Source organism: Macrobrachium nipponense, chromosome 3, assembly GCF_015104395.2.
Source record: "Macrobrachium nipponense isolate FS-2020 chromosome 3, ASM1510439v2, whole genome shotgun sequence".
Taxonomy (NCBI): domain Eukaryota; kingdom Metazoa; phylum Arthropoda; class Malacostraca; order Decapoda; family Palaemonidae; genus Macrobrachium; species Macrobrachium nipponense.
Genome location: NC_087202.1, coordinates 96,710,894 through 96,730,893, shown reverse-complemented (window position 1 = coordinate 96,730,893; position 20,000 = coordinate 96,710,894). Strand labels below are relative to the sequence as shown.

Below are 20,000 nucleotides of genomic sequence, written 5' to 3'. Positions count from 1 at the left end.
GAAGGTTACCTTTATTGCACGAGTTTCTGTACAAGGAGAACGTCGCCAAGCTTCCAAAACAAGCTTCGCTGGCAGAGTTGGCGAAGCGCCAGCAATGACCCACCTTCCTTATATCCTCTGGTTTCGCCGATGCTCTTTCCTTTAGCATGAAAACTTCTCTCTCTCTCTGGCTCTCTCTTTTCCTCCTCATCTTCCACCTTTACTTTGTGGTGTTTTTATTCAAATTGACAATTTGTTCAAATTCATTCAGTTAACACTGAAAAGGTTTGTCGCATTTTCTGTATCCTCTCGAGAAGGCTATATCGGGTCGTGTTTTGGCGACCATTTTCGCCCACTCCTTTTCCTAGAAATGATGTTGCCTTCATAATAGTGATTCACATTCATAAGTATAGGTTCTGGGGCCATTTTGAATGTTGGGAAATAATGTACATCGTGCTGTGATTTAACTCAAAATCTTGTGTAGTTAATTTATAGGTCGGTTATGTACATAAAGGTATATTAAAAACATTCACACAGAAAGACGCGAATGTTTCATGAAGAGATGGCTATATTCTTTGAGTAATTTTTGTAAAGATTAAAAGAAAATTAAATTCTAGTTGTTTGATATGAATTATAAGATGGAATTTTTATATCGGCATTTCTATTCTTTCAAAAGTAATGTATACTTTGCAAGGAGCTCATAAATGAGAGAGATTTTCCCTATGACATCCCTTTCGAACACCTGGCAAACTTGTTTATTTTCTTTGCTTCGGTTCCGCTTCTTATTGATTTATGTGGGGCTTTGTCTCCCATTCCCTTCCCGTTCTTTTGTTTATTTTAGTGCACTTTGCTGCTTTATGGGCATATTCTCATGAGTCACATTTGAGCTTTCGTATAACAATAACATAAAAGGCTCACTCTTAATTATTGTGCGCTCTTCCGCATTAGCATTAAAGCTCTCTCTCTCTCTCTCTCTCTCTCTCTCTCTCTCTCTCTCTCTCGCGGTATTAATTCTGCTTTGGGAATTTGGCAGGACTGGGATATTCCGCCATCCTGTCACCGCCTCTCTCCACCCCCCTCTCTTTCTCTCTTTTCTCTCTCTATTAATTTTTCTTCGGGAACTTAGCGGGATTGAAATATTGTTCCGTAACCTTCACACTGCATGAAAGATTTCCTTGACTACAGAGAAATGGACAGACTTTCGAAAAGAGTCTCGGTGTGTCTTACCTAATAAGCTCAAGTTCATATTTTGCCTAATTAATTCCTGTTCTCTTGACTTTTCCTGAATATTAGCCTAATTAAATCCTCTTCGCAGACATTTTGTGCCCTATCTGTGAATGGGTCGCCTGAAACGAGATAGGCTTCCAGTGCCTCCGGTAATTAATCCTCAGGGTCGACCTCGTCTCCCAACAGAGAGAGCGCGATGCCGCGTCAGAGTCACAGACGAAGATGTATGATGCCATTAAAATGAAGAATCGCGCGAGAGGAGCTGCTTTCAGCCAGTGCTTGATAACGATTCGGTCGACGGTGAAAGCCCATTAGATGCTGATGTGAATTAAAATGTCGGTTATTATTATTATTATTATTATTATTATTATTATTATTATTATTATTATTATTATTCTGTTGAATAAAATGGTAGAATTCAGCGAATTAATGCTATATATTAATCTTTCCTCTTTATCTTATAACTCGCTTTTTCTGGCTCAGCGATACTTCTTAATAATTGGCCAATATTCATATTGGGAATAATGCTGAAAGTGGTATTCTATTTAGAACAGGATTTATTAGTAAAAAACTGGTATTATCAGAATACTGGAGTATGGAAAGGCGTTCCTCAGGTCCAGGTCAAGCAGGGGTCATCGTCGGTGTTGGTATCATTCCATAAGCGAGGTCAATGTCAATTCGCTGAATTCTGCCATTTTATTCAACAGAATTTGTTTAAAACAGTGTTTTTTTCCAAAATATTATTATTATTGTTATTATTTTTCTTACGCTAGTAGTTATGTTTGTGATCATAACTATTACCTGTTCATGAAACGTGACCAGAATGAAGTACAAACAAATCGTGATATAAAACCTTATATTAACAATACGTAAAATGTTGAGAAATACACAGTTTCGTGAAGAACAAATTGTTAAAAACCACAATTATATATTAGAATATATTTCTATGGAAAAAAAAACCAAAGACTTTCGAAGACCTCGTCATTGTTGACGTTAAAATGTAAAGTGAGAGGGTCTACACTGATGAGGAACACCGTTCAGGTGTTCGAAAGTCTTTGTTTTTTTGCATAGAAATATATAATAATATATAATTGTGTATATTTTAGCAATACATAAAATCTTACAAATCTGAGGCCTTTCTTATTTAATTAGATTGTTATAATGCGGATGGATGTATTTTGAACTTCATAAAGGTTTTCACTTCACCCACTTAGTTAAAGGTGAAGTTTATCCACGAGGTTATGTGCGTTCTTTCCCCCCGCTCCCCCTCCCCTTCAAATGCATATCAGTTTACAGTTAAGCGGATCTTTGCTTTGTAAGTTGTATATGTAGGGGTTACCGTAATATAGAAGTGTAATCCTTCGGCAAGTGGTTGGATTTTTGGAGTAAACCGCATTTCCTTGAAAAAAAGAATGTTATTTTAAGTAGAATCGTCACTCGGCCATCCATCGTAGTAAGTGCTCAGAGCTTTTACTTATTCAGTGTTGTTTGAAAAGAGTTCTAGTCTGTCCATCCTAATGGGTCGACCGTACATATTTCATCCCAGGGTCTCATAGGCATATGCTTTTTGTGATTTTTTTTTTATCATTGTAAAAATGCTTTTTCGGACCAACGGAAGATCTAAAACGTCAAATAGTTTTTGACATCCTATTGTGTGTTGCAAGTTGCTCATGTATATTTGCAGTTGTTGGAGTAATTTAAAGTCTGTAACCAACGGATACCCTCAATAGGCCTGGGAATTGAAACTTACATGTATTCTATTTATTGGTTGCAAATATAGAAACAGGTAGCCATTCATTTCTTAAAAATGGTTAAGATAAACTTCCACTGCGGCTGAGACATAACCAGATAAATGCTAGTGAAAATAGCGTAGTAGATAAAACGTTTACGAACCAGTAATCTACTTTCCATAACAGAGTTCGATGGCCACTTCCTGGTTGTCTCGGATTGAGGAACATCTGTGCTTTTCACACAAAAACGGTTAAGGGGTCATTGTTGACAAATTATCTGGAAATTATGTTAAAAAGATGATAAAAGGTAATGTCTTTTTCTACAAAAAGACTGGGATATCTCATTAAATTCCATGAGAAGCACAGGAAGTTCTAAGCCATGAGGACCATGTGAAGTTTTTGGAAGTTAAAAAATGAGGACAGGTAAGCCATTTAATCGAGATATTGAACAGGCAGATCTTTAATACCTGTAGTAACGTTCGATTTTATGACAATTTTTTGGAGAATGAGATATTTAGCCAATTATCTCTCCACGGCGATCTAATGTTGTCTACAAAGCGTGAGCAATCACTCACTTTAACATTCCATTTCCCTGAGCGAAACAAAGAAAGATGTTTAAAAATTTCAGCTGCAGACTAACGGTCATGGTTGGAAGCTGGAAAAAGTGTGAACGGCAGGGACAGTGTGTTTGGAAACGTACTTGAGGGGGCATCTTTTTATTTATTTCTTATTTATATTAAATTCAATACGGATATGCTGAATAGTGCCTGGATATTTGCGGTTTCTTGTAAATGCAAGGTGTTTATTAATCTTATGAGATATATCTAGATAAATTGGGAGTAATGATAGCAGCAAAAGCAAGTGTGCCTAGAGACAGGTTATTTTCTACGTGAAGTCGCACTTGTGGCGATCGTAAAGTAGTTTGGTTCGGAAATCACAAGTCTCTTGTTTCGCACAAGTCAGTGTTTTCCTTTTTTCCAAATGGTTCAGATATTGTGCTGTGTTAAAGGGACGGGTAGGTGGTTGGAGTTTTACCAGCGCCTGTGGGAGGCATAATAGGACATTACATAAAAATTGGTGTGCATCCCTTATCTGTCCGAAGTGTAATACTTTTTCCCGGAGTACGGAATGAATTACCACTTGTAAAGAAAAACACAAAAATTCATTTGGGAAAAAATAACCACCTCAATGCACAAAATTGCAGCTGTATTAGTTGTTACACTACGATCAAATTTATGAGATCTAAGATAAAGGTATCTGTACACTCGGTGAGTTTCATGGTAGAGTAGCGAGATAGAGAGAGAGAGAGAGAGAGAGAGAGAGAGAGAGATAAAGCCGAGGGGGAAATAGAGCAAGCATATAACGCTGGAGCAGCCAAGGCGGTATAGAACGGAAGGTTTTCATTAGGAAGCTGTCAGAAATGTGCCTCATAGAACCAGCTTTATCAGTAAATAATGCTCCGCGTTGTGTGCTTTGCTAACAGTTAGTGGATCGGTGTGTGTGTGTGTGTGTGTGTGTGTGTGTGTGTGTGTGTGTGTGTGTGCGTGCGCGTATGTACGCGCTTTTTCGTTCATTTCTTACATATTTGATTTATGCATGTGTACATTCTTCTCCTAAATTTCGTCGTTTCATACATTTGTTATTATTATTATTATTATTATTATTATTATTATTATTATTATTATTATTATTATTATTATTATTATTATTACTGAAATACAAAGGTGGGCAAGTATTTATAATAAGTATTTATAATAAGGGGGCATTGGCGGGATGAATTTTAATCGGTCCTTTGTTGACGTACGGGGTCTTTGCGTTGTTTTAACTGCTTCAGTTTTGACCTCTCGTCAAGAGTGTAAAAACTCTCGAGTTTGTATCAGTTGCTCAGCCCCTGAACACGGTATATGCTCTGTAGCTCCAAAGTGTGCTAATTGCCACATGGATCACAAATCCAATGGTAAAAGAAATGGGACAAGCTAAGAGCTTCCAAAACGGATCTAGTCAGTAGAGGAGCATCTTCCTTTATAGCAGTTGCTCCATTCCCCGTGGTAGAGGTCAGTCCTCTGTGTCAAGTGCTCAGTCTGGCAAGGCAAAAGCACGTTCCTTAAAAGGAGGCAAGTCACTTCCTAATGTAGATAAGTCACCAGTCTGTGAAGAAAATCTACCCATATCTTTATCATCTCCCACAATATATGAAGCATCACAAGTAGATTCTCTGCTCCAAGAAAAGGGATTTGACAAAAATAAAGTAGGGAAGAGTAAGATAACCCTATTATCCTCTCCTCTATCTTCCAACACCCCAAATAAAAATAATGGTAATCCTGAACTTAATGGGAGCTGTACTCGCACTTCAGTGATACCACAGGAGTCCAGCATATTTAGTAACAAAAGTACAGTAGCAGAGATCCATCCTCAATATCAAGTTAATATCAAAAGAGAAAATAATAAGGGAACCAACAGAAAGCCACAGATCCATAGACCATTCACAAATTCTACATCCCAAAGAAAGAAATCTAACAAGCAAAAACTCTAAAAATAATAAAATTAATAATGTAAATCTTACAGCGAAACTGTCAGGGTATTATTTCAAGTGCTGAACAAATAAGGACTCTAAACAGTGATTCAGAAGGAAATATAAAATGTCTCCAAGAAACAAAAATTGGGGGCAAATCATATGACCCTGGTTTAAATTATAATTTCTACAGATCTCCTCCACAACCAGCCATAGGCTTTATTATCCGTAGGTCTGTAAAAATGCAGCGTCATCCAACTTGACACAATGCTTCAGGCTCGTGCTGTACAAATCCACAGTGATAAAAAGATCACTCTGTGTTCTCTATATCATCGGCCGAGATTGAACATCACCTATATTATATAATTGATAACAAGAGGCAATTGGATATCTCTGACCTTAAACACCTAATTGACCGATTACCACCCCCATTTATATTAATGGGTGATTTAAATGCAAAACATACCCTTTTCAGGTCTAATGTATGTGATAGATTGGGTAACATTATTGAGAAGTTACTTGACCGTAACGATATAGTTTTATTGAACAATGGATCACCAACAAGGTATGATGTATACGGTAATTCCTCTTCTGGCATAGATCTAACTATATGTTCCTCGGCTCTTGCACTAGAATACCAGTGGTCAGTATGTAAGGACCTATATGGCAGTAGCCATCAGCCCATACATCTGAAATATATTCATCATACTCTTTCCCCATGCCTCCCAAGTGAAAAATAGATGAGGCAGATTGGAGTTCATATGAAAGAGTAACACTCACTGAAAAAAATTCCAAGGTCCTCCCATCTCCAAAGGTTTGGAAATATATCTAATCCTAAAGAAGTGGCAGAGATGTTGGCAAAGTACCTAGTGACGTTATTAAGCATCAACACATTTTAAAATTTTTTTTTCTTCATTTCTAAGAGCTTAATTGCAAAAGAAGAACATCTGAACACAGAGACTCTGGGCTTGAATGCCCCAAAACGCCACTAATGCCAAACCCGTGCTCGTGTGATAACAAAGATGTACACTACTAACCTGAACGCTCAAAAGTGAATCACAAATTGAAACAGAAAATAATGTGAAAAATATGTTTGAAAATAATCAGTTACCAATTCTGACTTGAGACAGAACGAGAAACATTATGGATATGTAAAAGAAATACTATGCCATTATACGGGAATTAACAACAGTTAATATCATGACCTTGTAACATCCTTACTTGTGCTTAGGTTGTGCTTAATTGCGCTGGCCAGCCTGATACTTGAAAACGAAAGCGAAAATTCACTCATGCTCCTCCATGTTTTATCATCATAACTAGCATAGTTAAAATGAATAACCTTGTAACATCCTTACTTAAAATGAATAACCTTGTAACAATGAATGACCTTGTAACATCCTTACTTGTGCTTAGGTTGTGCTTAATTGCGCTGGCCAGCCTGATACTTGAAAACGAAAGCGAAAATTCACTCATGCTCCTCCATGTTTTATCATCATAACTAGCATAGTTAAAATGAATAAGTTCCTCGTTGGAGGAGTGGTTTTCGCGCTCTGCTACCAACCCGCTGGTCCGAAGTTTGATTGTCGGCTCGGCCAACGCGTAATCAGAGGAATTTATTTCTTGTGATAGAAATTCATTGCTCGATATAATGTGTTTCGGATCCCACAACAAGATGTAGGTCCCGTTGCTAGGTGACCAATTGGTTCCCAGCCACGTAAAAAATATCTGATCCTTCGGGCCAGCCCAAGGAGAGGTATTAATCAGCTCAGTGGTCTGGTAAAATGAAGATATACTTAATTAACTCCTGAATTTCAGCAAATCCGAAATTCTACATCAATAATTCCACCTCAGTCCGATATAATACAGAGGCTTTCAATATTCCTTTCGCCATGGACGAGACGCTGAATGATTTATCCAACTCATCATCAACGTTTCCTGGGGAAGGATGGTATTGGGTGTGAAATGTTAAAACACCTTCTGGATACCATTAGAGGCTTCCTCTTAGATACCCTCAATGATCTTTGGAAATTCCATACCTCTTCGAAGCCTTGGAAGATGTCAGTTGTAGTTGCAAGTCTTAAGCTTGGCAAGAAGCCAGGACTAACACTGAGTTACAGGCCTATAGCTCTTACAAGCTCTGTATTTAAGCTATCTGATATTTAGAAAATAAATTATCCAATAGGCAATTCAGATTCAGAAACAATATAAACACTATAGATCCACTGTTAATGCTATCAAGGGAGATCCAAAATGATTTTGCCATCCAGAAACAATTCGTTGGATTCTTTTTTCCCATGGAGAAATCTTACTGTTCCACTTAGAGGGATGGCATTCTGAAGCAGTTGGCTACTTGGAGGCATTGGAGGCAATATGTATTATTTCATTAAGGATTTTCTATTAGATCGCAAACCTAAAAGTTTGCATTGGATTTGCATTTTCCTCTTCCTATATACAAGAAGGTATCCCTCAAGCTAGCACGCAGTGTGTTACCATATTTGTGATAGCGATCAATAGTCTGGTGGATCACCTACCAACTTGGGTCGAGAGATCATTATTTGTAGATGACTTCGCCATACACAGGAATGGATCTACTGCAGTAGCCCGCAGGAAGGTTCAGATTGTAATAAAAGTAGGCAGATGCAAGAAGATTTATGTTTTCACCTCATAAAACTAAAACCATCTGATTCACACGAAATAGGAAATGAGAGGAAGTACCAACCTTTTTCTTAAAAGACAATATCTTACCATATGGAGATGAAGTCGAATTTCTTGGGGGTGATATTTGTTAAGAAACTTGCCTTTGGTCCTCATATAATTGACCTCACCAACAGAGTTAAATGCTCACTGAATATATTGAAGGTGTTATATATAAGAGTGCAGACCGAAAAAAACTCTGCTTAAACTTTATGTAGCTATATGCTTATGGCAGATGGATTGTGCCTACAAAATTCATGGATCTCCTCGTAAAACTAACTTAGAAAAAAAAGAAAGAGATGTAGTACATAACTTGGCATTACAAATATGTATAGGGTCATACAGCATTTCATTTGTAGCCAGTATATATGTAGACTCGGGTTTACCCCCTCTTTCAATCCACAGGGAAGAACTAAACTTGAGATGCACATCCAAATCCTTAACCTCTAACAACAAATCCAAATTATAAGTATGTGAAAGCCTAGGTAGATCGTGCAGCAAACAGACGGCGACTACCCAGACCTCTAAAGGTAAAACTTTGAAAAGGAAGTAGAGATGTTGTCATAGAGATAACACCAAAAGCACAGGTTACGTACCCTAAATCTCTACTTTGGTGCAAATCACCTTTTGAAATGTGCCCAGTTGTGGGAGGAAAGAAATTAGCCCCGTCCTGCTCCCTGCTCGACATTCACAGCTGAACTTACACGCCGTTCTTGAAGCTGTTAAATATACATTTAATAAAGGAAATAATAACGAAAGTTTTATCATACATTCAGACTCGAGTAGTCTTTTATCGTCATTGAAACAGTTGATTCCCTTCCACCACCCAATACAAGAAGTACAGGAATGGCTGGCCCTCCTGTACTTCCACAAGCCTATCAGGGTGAGCTTTTGTTGGGTACCTGCGCATAAGGGTATGGATGGGAAAGAGAGAGCAGATAAGGCAGCTAAAGAAATGATAAGAATTCATAATCAAGCACTCATAAACCTCCCATTTTCTGATTTTAAGCAAAGTAAATTAAGTGGATCACATGATTGCTAACATGAAACTGAAGGCCTTTCGACCTTCAGTTAAGAGATGGCAGTCGTCAGCTCATCCTAATCAGAGGAATAGCATTATTTTATCAGGGCTGCGTATAGGACATACTCGTACACATGCTACACATAGATATTTTATGCACCGTGGAGAGGGAGACAGCCTTTAATCTGCAGTTCCTGTCGAGAAGTTTTCAACAGAAGCATTTATTTATTCATTGCCCATTTTTGACCCAAGATAGGATAGCTCATTCACTCTATGGCAGGTCCATAAGCGAGGTACTCGATAATAGTTGTGATATCAGTAAACTAATGCTGTTTAGAAAAATAACATTTCTTTCAGAATTTTCTAAATTTAATTCTTACTAAAGACTAATTTTATTTTATATTTTTATCTAAAATAGTTTTGATGAATTTTAGGTAAATTAATGTTAGATTCCAAGCGCCGAAGGTCCTTAGTAGCCCCTGTGCTTGACCTGTATGCCTAAAATCTATAAACTGTAACCGAATTGTATATTATTTTTGTATGATGAGATGTTTATTAAGTGATTTTTTCTGTCTTTAATAACTTCATTCAATAATTCCACTGTAGCACTGAACGACCCTCATTCCATTCCGAACTGGGAGAAAACTCCGTAGTTGAACTGAGAAGTAGTAGTTAGAGAGGTTGATCGGCACCAAAAAGTTTGAAGGAAGGAAAGGGGAATGGATGGAAAGTTAAAAGATAAAAAGTGGGTATAGTTAGGGGTTGAAGGTACACTGCAAATACCCTTGTCATGTCTAAAGTGTATCACGTGAGGTACAATGATAACACTGGCCCCTCCCCCTGCAAGTTCTTACATAAAGGATATTGTGAATTTTAGTTTTAGTTATAACTGTGTCATTTACAAAGACGGTTTGTCTCTAGTTTACTTTTTTTTTGTTAGCTTAGCTCTTCATGGCTTGAGGACATTTTATCCCCATGTCAGAATAAAGTGAACTTTTTAGTGTTTGTGGATGTTAGGTTGTTATGTCCTTGTAGGCACTAATTACTCCTATTATACTGACCATTATAATGATTTCAAATAACGTAAACTATACTTTGTAGTGTTCTGAGGTCTGATATTCAGGTCTCAACCTGGAACATCGTGTTGTTATCAGCTTAATGCCCGTGAAAAAAGTCTTATCTTTGGCTGGTAATTAACAAAACCACGATAGGATTATCTACGTCCACAGTGCTTAAAAACGTTCTTGTTTGTTCAAAAGTTGAGCATATTTACGGTTTGACCAAAAGTAACACGTATATCTCCCTCAGTGACCAAGAAAATTAAAAATATCAAAATGTTTACAGAGATGTAACTCTTCATTCTATTGACTTTCTAAAGACGTTCTTGATAATTTATACACAGATTGATTCCACAGGGAAAATAAGACAAAAGAACCACAAGAACACATTCTAAGTTGTTATATAGGTATGGAAAATCACACAACAACTTTCGCTTTAGATACGCTTTTATTTCGTGGAAATATCAGTTCCTGTCGTGCTCAGATATTAGACCTGTCTCCCGCCAAAGAAGCCGCAGAAATATAAGATTGATAAAGGTAAGGCTATTATTCAGGAGGGAATTTGAATTGCCTTTTGTTCGGCGGTTAGCGGCGGCCACAGCAGTCCTCTTGATTATATGGGAAAGCGTGTTTAGGAGGAATAAAGACTGGGTACAAGCTATCTGGAGAGAACAAACCCCAAAAATGGAAAAGTACCTTAGGCTTAGGATAAAAACAAGTAGAGTGCGGTAGTCATTGAAGTTACAACAGTATACCACGCGTAACGGGAGACATTGCCCGTTTGTAGGCAGAGCAGGATCGTGTAACTAATGTTGTCATCATTCTATTGGTCTTGTTATATGGCCTGTGTGAAGGAAGGTGTCAACTTCTCTCTAGGTCTTTCAGGACTGTTGTATTTCGTCAGCTAAAATCGTGGAAGAAGTTTTTCTGAAAGAATGCTTAGAAATTTATCTCTGAAACTGATGGGTCCAATGGAGTGTTAGGTTTTCTTGATATTTGGTTTTGGCCAACCGAAATATTAACCCTCAAAAATTCCTTTCTCTAGACTCACGGTGTTCAGTATCCACAGGTATTTCCAGACAAGTATTGATAGTTTCTTGATCCATTGTTTCCCACGAAAATGTGAAATAGGAAGCCTTATATAGGAAGATACCTTTGATCTTGAAGGTGTGTAGGAGACATTTGAACTTTTGTGAATGTTTGTTTGGTGTATTTTTCAAAATACTGATAATCGAGTGTCTTGCCTGTTTACTCAAACATACATGGACTTATGTATATGTAAACAGATTAGATGAATATTTTATGGGAATTAAATTAACATAAAACTATCTAATATTACTTAGATTTATTATGAAGTAAGTACTTATACATATAATGTAGACATTTCCTGTGAGTCAGTAAACATAATAACACTGTTGAGTTATTGGAATATATATGTACTTGATTCCAGTCACAGTTGTTAAAAGCAGCAAACTGCAAAGAGTAGTTGACGACCAAGCTTTTGTGACTCCAGGCCTCATCTGTAGTAACTGAAAGTCCAAACAATTTCATAGAGCTGATAAGTTAGTTAGGTTTCTAGTGCCGTGCAGCCTCTCCACATTTTCTCGCGTTTTATATAGTAAAATATTGAAATGAAATCAACGAGATCAAAATAATTTAAATTTTAAGTAAAAACAACATCCTAGATTTCCAAACGTCTGTTGCTGTTGGACTGAATGCTTTTGAAGATACATCTTATCTATTTTCAAATGTCTGTGCCTTTTTATAAGCGTCGTTTCTCTGACGGACCACCTTTCCAGGAATAGCATCATACGGCACACAAGAGAGACGATACCTTCACATTGCATCGCGCCACTGTTGAGTGCAAAGAGAGAGTGCCATTTCGTATATTTTTCTTCCCGTGACACATATCCCCTGGCTGATAGCGCGAACTCTAAGTTGAAGGACGTTCGGGGAGAACCTTGGAAAAGATTCGTGGGTCAAGTCTATCTTGTGTTATGTAATCCATGTTGGACGTCATGTAATCCTACATATATTCCACATGGAAGAGGATTGTATATTACTGAACTTTTAATAAGCGTGGAATCTGAGGCTTATTTATTTAATAATTTAGAAGAGTATGAATGACAAAAATAATGGACTATTAGTAACATGAATGTACCATTCTTTTACCTTAACTCGGGCCTCAATTACTTCGAGATTTTAATTTGCTTTTTCGCTGTTATGATAATATTTAAAACTGGCAACATCTGTGCAAGGCATTTTTAAAATCTTTTACATGGAAATGAGCAAATATCGAAAATACTCCCATTAATTTTGATTAACCATCTTTGCCTTGATCTTGAAGTCTTTGATGTGTAGAAGTCCTGTATCTTCATTCACATACCCAGGGCATAAGTTCATTCAGCGGTTTCCCTTCACCTTGGTTGTTACAAACCGGATTTTTTTTAGCATTCATACAACACAATAATGTATGTGAATATATATACGTATATATACATTGAGCTACAAATGTTCTTTAATATCTAATTCCGAAGTTGAGTGAATTAGATATTAAAGGACATTTGTAGCTCGATGTATGTATATGAATCACTGTAATGTGAGAATAACTTATATATATGCGTATGTATGTTTATTACGTATATATATATATTATATATATATATATATATATATATATGTGTGTGTGTGTGTGTGTGTGTGTGTGTGTGTGTGTGTGCTTTGTTTGTGAATGTAATTCATCTTGATATAGAACGTCAATATCCAAAATGCATACGCAATGAATAGCAAGCAGATCATATGACCTTTGAAAATGTAATAAGAAAACGTGAAATGGCCAGTCCCATTCAAGTAACTTGCAAAACATTTTCGGCCTCGGGTGTGAGAGCAAGAAAAATGAGGCCTCCGGCACGTGCATATATTTCGTTTGTATACCGAAAGAGGCTGTTCGTTGAGCTTGAAATGCTGTCGTCGTCCCCGTTATTAAAGAGGCAGCAAATTTTGCGGAAAAGCGTCATCTTGGGGAAGGGAAAGCTGCTTAGGGTAATTGCTATCCCAGTTCTCATTTCACTTCTTGCTTTCTCTCTCTCTTTATTTTGACTTCAGTTTTTCCATCTTTCTTACCTTTATAAAGATCACTTTTTGTCATCATGATATTATAACTTAGTCTTTCGTTCTTGAAGCTTTATTTTTTCTAGTATTGAAATACATACTAACAAATCCATGAGACATTAGGGTTTATGAAATAAATTTCACTTGTGTGAGGCATACATCGAGTTCCTACGCGAGTTAACCAAAAACCTATCAGGAATCGAGACAAATTATTATTATTATTATTATTATTATTATTATTATTATTATTTTATTATTATTATTATATATCGGAAATCCCCATTAAGGTTAAGAGCCTCCCACATACCCTGGCATGGCGCGGGTGTTATTGATTTCAGAATACAGTCATCTTAGGTGACAAAGGTTTAAGTGTTATTATCGAAGAAAATGATTATAAGTGTGCGAACTTCTGTTAATATTCAATGAGATTAGGAATACTATTTATCTATTGTTTTATGTATCAGAAACTGTTACACGGTAAGACACGGGATTCAGAAAACAGTTACATGAATGGTTATGTGTGGGAAGAAAGTTCCCCTGTGCATAAGTGTGAGACGAATAGAGGAGATTTTCCTTTTTTTATTCCGTATTCAAATTCCCTTATTCGAGAACTCCCGTAGGGGGCTAGTGCCATCAGTGCACCTCATGCGGTGCACTGTAGGCATCACCTTAGTAGCGTACCCTTGGCCCCTAGCTGCGACCCCTCTCGTTCCTTTTACTGTACCTCCTTTCATATTCTCTTTCTTTCATCTTACTTTCCTCCCTCTCCTAGCAATTGCTTCATAGTACAACTGCGAGTTTTCCTCCTGTTACATCTATCAACCGTTTTACTGTCAGTTTCCATTTCACTGTTGAATGGCCTCATAGGTCTCAGTGCTTGGCCTTTGGTCTAAATTCCAAATTCAATTTATTATAGAACTTACCAGAAATTATGAGAAAGTAAGGAAACTCACTACAAGTTCGCCCACACACCTATATTTATGTATGTGAGTAAAGGGAAAGAGAGGCCAGCAAGAACTTAACAAGAATAAATTGTGCTGCGGGGAAGTAAACGCAGAGAGTAAAGTTAATGAATAAATGGAGGTCAGAATAAATAGTTTAAATGAAGATAAACTTCTGGAATAAATGTATCGCTAAATATGTGAGTTGATTATTTGGAGAATGCTTGTGGAATTAAGTAGTAAGGGCGCCAGGGGAAAAACTACGAGGCTGAGGAATAGAAAGCCAGATTTCATTTGGGTACAATTGAGATGCTGAGGTTAGCTGATGAGTTGGCGACCAAGGTTATAGTCAAGCAAGTCTGAATGTTGTTTGAGATTAAGCTGGCCTTGTGCCAGCACGGGCTCTTGCTCGTAGAGCAGCCCGTATAAAGTCTGAATGTAGAAAAGGTTCCATAGAATGGATGGTATGGATAATGATCTTACGGTATATAGGTACAAATCGTATAAGTAAATTTCACAGCTATAGGACCACAATGTTATCAAGTGCAGTAGAAAGTGTGTATGGTAGGATTTAAACTGAGAAAGTAAGACAGATGACTAAAACACTTATTTGCTACAAAAGTAGGGTAAGTCCGGGATAGATGGACATAGTTTTTTCAACCCCCCAAAGTACTATTTTTTCTGTCAATATTTCCAAAACAAAATCACAGCCGTTTCTTCAACGCATAAGCTTGCCATAGCATAAATGGTAACCTATAGATATGTCACTGAGTAACCATAATACTTAATTTTTAAAATCTGTTCGTGGGCCATCTGTCCCGAGGTGTCCGGGAGAGATGGCTACAGATTTGTGGGATAGTTGGCCACACCATTATTTTAAGTTAGATGGCAAACGTCTAAATATAAACATGATAATTAAGGGGATATACAGTATAAATAGACTTATGACTTTTAAAAAGTACTTTAATGCCAGTTGTATCCTTATTGCATGATATAAATTAAAGCAGATGTAGGCCTACTTAGACAGAACAAAAATGAAAATAGAACTGTAGTCCTTATAATAGAGCACATCAGTGTTTGCATAATTCAGTGAAAACATAATTAAGAGCAAATGGAAAAGTATCAAACCGAACAAACTTAAACAAAACAAAGAATGAAAATTTAGTTTTTAAATTTAATTTTGATTTTTAGTTATGATTTGGCCACATGACTGACACACATCAGTATAGTATGTGCATGTTTCATGAAGCCATTGTTTGCAGCGAACACACTGGATCCAGTCCACTTTCTTAGTTGTATGGTCATAATCTTCACCACATCCCACCCACTCATTAGTGAGAATATCAGGTTCATCACTTGACTCATCTTGAATCTCGACATCTTCCTCAGAGCTGCTACTTGATGAGAGACGTGACGTCCTCTTTGGTTTAGACTTACGAAGGGAAAGATCCTGATGTCTGGACAGAAATAGCTGTAACCAGTCATAGCCTGCTTTTCCTTTTTCTTTGTTGAATTTCTGTTTCAGTCCCAGCCGCTCCGCAAAATCAAAGGCTATGGTTCTAAGATCATCTCGAGTTAAGGAAAAACCATGCTTTTTCATTTTTTTAACGTGCCTCACAAGCCTCTCTTCATTATCCAAGCCTAGTGAACAACTTGGTCCCATCGATCCTTTTGCTGCATTGCCAGTTTTCAATCTTCGTTCCAGTGTCTTTCGTGGTATACTAAATAACTTTGATGCTTGACGCAAAGATGTACCCTTTTTGGTGGCTTCAATAGCATTTTGCAGCCCCATCTCACTCCATTTCCCACGAGTTCTACCAGACTTTGATATGTACTTATTTGGCATCTGAAAAAAAAGGAAACACATAACTGCATTTTGCTACAAAAATAACTCTTCGAGGATGGCCATCTCTCCCATTTTTAAGGGAGAGATGGCCATAGCACACAAACAACGATGTTTGACTTTGTACCACTTCATATGAGGCAGGTATGTACAGAGAACACCAACTTGCTTATTATATGTTTCAGAGGTCAAGCTCACTAAAATATATAATCTTTTAGCCTTTGTACAATGACAATAAAAATTATTCACAGAAAGAAAACAGATTTTATCTAAAATACTCAATTGCGATGTTTTTTTATGGTTTTTCGACATCAACCATCCATGTCAACAGTGCCCTCACTACTGAGAGAGCGGCAGATCCATCTGGTGAATAATGTAGGAATTATATCAATGGGCCATCTCTCCCGCATAGCCATCTATCCCGGAATTACCCTAAACTATGAATATGGAACTAGGAATACGGATGTAGGAAGTGCGAAATTCAGTAGTAAAGGAAATAACCTGAAGAAGTAATGGTCGATCCTTGCAGATGATGCAGTACTGACGGCGTAGTGAAGAGAAAATGCAGACTCTGAGAGTGTTTGCTAAAAGAGAAAGTTGAAGACTTAAGTGTGCCTCCCGAAAGGGAAAAGCTTTAATTGATATTGCTGCTGTATAACATCTGAAATATATCACTTGTCCACAATATGAATAATAAAGCCACTCTCAAAGAAAAGTTTCTCTTCAGCCATTAATGGATATGTCCAGAAGATTAAAAGGAGCTCTGGGACTTTAAGTTGGGTCGATGGAAAAGCTGCTGAATAAAACAAACTTACCGAGGACTTAGTAGCGTAATCTGTCCAGAGACTTTCCTGCGTACTTTGCACTTCTTTGCAGATTACCAACCAGCCTAGGACGTAGTCTTTGCCGTCATCTGGTGCTGAGTTTTGAGAATTATTACGAAGATTCGAATGCAAGATTTACAGGTTGATATTGGACACTGAATTTTACCGAGCTTCCACTGTGAATCATTAACTATCGTTACTTTTAACAAAGCTAGGAGTTTTGAGGGGGAATAAGTTACAAAAGATCACAAAAGACAATTACGTAGGGTAGAAAAAATAAAGAAAAAATTTCGACTTTCATGGGGTATCAGTTGAAAGTTGACTGGGTGGTAAATGGCAATTGACTACGATGAAATTTGAGGGAAACTTCAAGGTTAGTTTCAACATGAAATAAATAGAAATTGTCTCACAGTTAGTAAAATTCCTGAAAGGATTAAAGCTAAAACATATAGCACCCAAATAACCAGATATATCGCAACTCACTACACACAGACAGAGGAACACACGCGTATATATACATGTATGTATATATATATATATATATATATATATATATATATATATATATATATATATATATATATATATATATATATATATATATCAGGCACGTTTGTACGGTACAATATCTCAAATTAAGGGCCGTAAATTCATATTATGGAGAAATAATAGAAAGTTAGTTGACCAAGACCATAAAAACCTGGGTAACCTGACAATATGTCAGCGGGATTTTATATGAAGATAATCCAGTACCAGTTTTTGAAATCTAGAAGAAGTGAGTAGTGAGATTGAAAGGTTCAGTGTAAAAGATGGGTCAATGTAAATTACTATGTAAGAGCACTGGAAGAAAACGGGAGCAAAACATATTCATAAATTGAATGGAAAACATCTAAAGATTTCCGAATAGGAACTAGCGGGGTGTCTGAGATGACTGGAGCAGGAATTTGGTGAAGATTTAGACAGTCGTTTATAAGATATTTTTTGTGTCTCTGAAATTGTAAAGTATTTTTTTCTTTTATTTGTGTATTATTTAAAGGATGACTAACGACACTTGTTTGTTGAGGCATCCCCGTAAAGGAGGTTCATGAAAAAGATTTTTTTTCCTTGTAAAATCTTTTACAATTTCCATAAACTTTACTTATTTCTTAATGCAACCTAAAAAGTAAAAGAAAAAGGAAATCTATTTATTTTTCACATAAAGGCAGGTGTTTTACTCCCGAGGCACTAAATGTCTTGGTTCCTATTTCAGGGGAAGAGGAGGAGTGCCAAAAGTCCCGTGTGTTTGGGTGCCAGGGATGGTGCCACTGCTGATTGACACCCACATCTTGACCTAGGATTGACAGCTGCTCAGTGTGGTGAGTACCTTTTTGATAATGGCCCCTGGAGTAATGGGGTTAAAAAGAAATTAGTATTGCTTGGCGTTCGTTGGATGATGTGTCTAGAATACTTAATCTTTTCGGTTTTACGGAGGTCGTAAATGTTATGTACTACTTGTCTTTGTGCCTTGTGAGTGGAAGCTAGGTTTTTCTAGGTGCGGAACACCACTTGGATTGTTTGCTGTATTGGGCTTAAAAATAATGTATGACTCTCCTTTTGTATTCTTAAACTATGTAAGGGCATACAGATTAACTGTCTATTTGTTTTATTTTTAATGAAAAATCAAGTTTTTTCTAGGCTTTCGAACACAAACACGCATATATATATATATATATATATATATATATATATATATATATATATATATATATATATATATATATATATATGTGTGTATGTATATTATGCGCGTACGTGTGTGTGTTAATCCGTAAATATTAAAGAGGGCATCCTATAGGCATTGACAGATTGGAAGCATGGTTTACCAAAAGAAGGCTTTTCCCTACAAATATTCTATACTGACCAGAATCCAGAATCGTTCGTTTTTCTCTCATATATATCTATATAGTGTTAAAGTTGTGATCCAGTAATCTGGTGTTGCTCCACTTTTAGAACAACACTTCCTTAGACCGACAAACAACTCGAACGTGTTGTTTTTTCATAACAGGTCCTTGGGTTCTTGCCTCTCAAACATCTCTTTAAGCAGGCGAGTCATCACTGAGACACTGTACCAGGATTATCCTATAGTCATGGAGGGGGTGGGGGACGGGATGGGGGCGAGGGTGACTGAGGAGTAGGGAAGAGGATGATAATGTAGTGAATGCATTATCCTCTTTTTGCTTTGTGCTGCCTTGGCAAACAGGGTTTTGGAAAATTCCTTATTTCCCGTCTCGGTGCAGGAGGAATTTATTTTAATTCCAAATGTACGGAGGATATTTTGAATGCTCGCGTGTCGCAGTTGTAATGTTTTTTTTCTTCTTCTTCTTCTTCTTCCTCTTCTTCTTCTTGGGTCTATTTTGCATGAATTGCGGAAATTTTGGGGGACGAGGATGCGAAGTATATTATCCCTCTTTTTCAAATTCTCCCTCTCCTTTTGTATACTAAAGTCTCTCTCTCTCTCTCTCTCTCTCTCTCTCTCTCTCTCTCTCTCTCTCTCTCTCTCTCTCTCATTTTGCCAGTCTGCATATATAAAGTATTATGAAAATGCATGTAGTACAATGTATTCGTAAATTGTAACTTCATTCATCATGCCCACCAGGGACGCTGTGCTTTGTTCCATTCCGTCTGTCTGTTTGTCTATGCCTGTCAGTTTTCAGGATTACACGAAAGCTAATGAACGGCCGTTTACGATCTTTTTACGATTCATTGTGTTCCAGAGACCAGTTGATTGCATTTCGGTATGGGTCGCAATCTGGATCTGCTCGCAGGATTTTGTTAGCTCTTCGATTATAGTAAATGTCATTGATGTTTATTGAAAGACAATGAATACTTCCTGATGTTTAAGACAGAATAAAGTATATGGAATATTTAGGTAATTCTGCAAGTCCCTTGGCCAAGGTTTGCAACGTCTTAACACCCTTCAATAGTAAATAATTATTCTTGAAGCTGAAAAGCAGGATGTTCAGCTAAATACAGTAGAATTTTTATTTTGTAACATTTTATTCGTCGATGTGCGTGTTTTTT

At 37.1% G+C, this 20,000-nt stretch overlaps 2 protein-coding genes across 5 annotated transcripts in view; both read left to right on the top strand.

Moving 5' to 3' along the window:
- Positions 1–7,409, top strand: part of LOC135222457 (uncharacterized protein DDB_G0271670-like) — a 44,300-nt gene extending 36,891 nt beyond the window's left edge. The window contains exons 3-4 of the mRNA XM_064260543.1: positions 4,989–5,194; positions 7,264–7,409. Of these exons, the coding sequence (XP_064116613.1) occupies positions 4,989–5,194; positions 7,264–7,409 (352 nt within the window). The remainder of the gene's footprint in view (positions 1–4,988; positions 5,195–7,263) is intronic.
- Positions 1–20,000, top strand: part of LOC135221901 (probable G-protein coupled receptor CG31760) — a 979,933-nt gene that overhangs the window by 429,576 nt on the left and 530,357 nt on the right. For 3 of the 4 annotated variants that reach the window (XM_064259884.1, XM_064259882.1, XM_064259883.1), the window contains one exon: positions 18,190–18,295. The exons of the other annotated variant lie outside the window; for it this stretch is intronic. The gene's annotated coding sequence lies outside the window, so the exon portion shown is untranslated. The remainder of the gene's footprint in view (positions 1–18,189; positions 18,296–20,000) is intronic. 4 annotated transcript variants of the gene reach the window in all.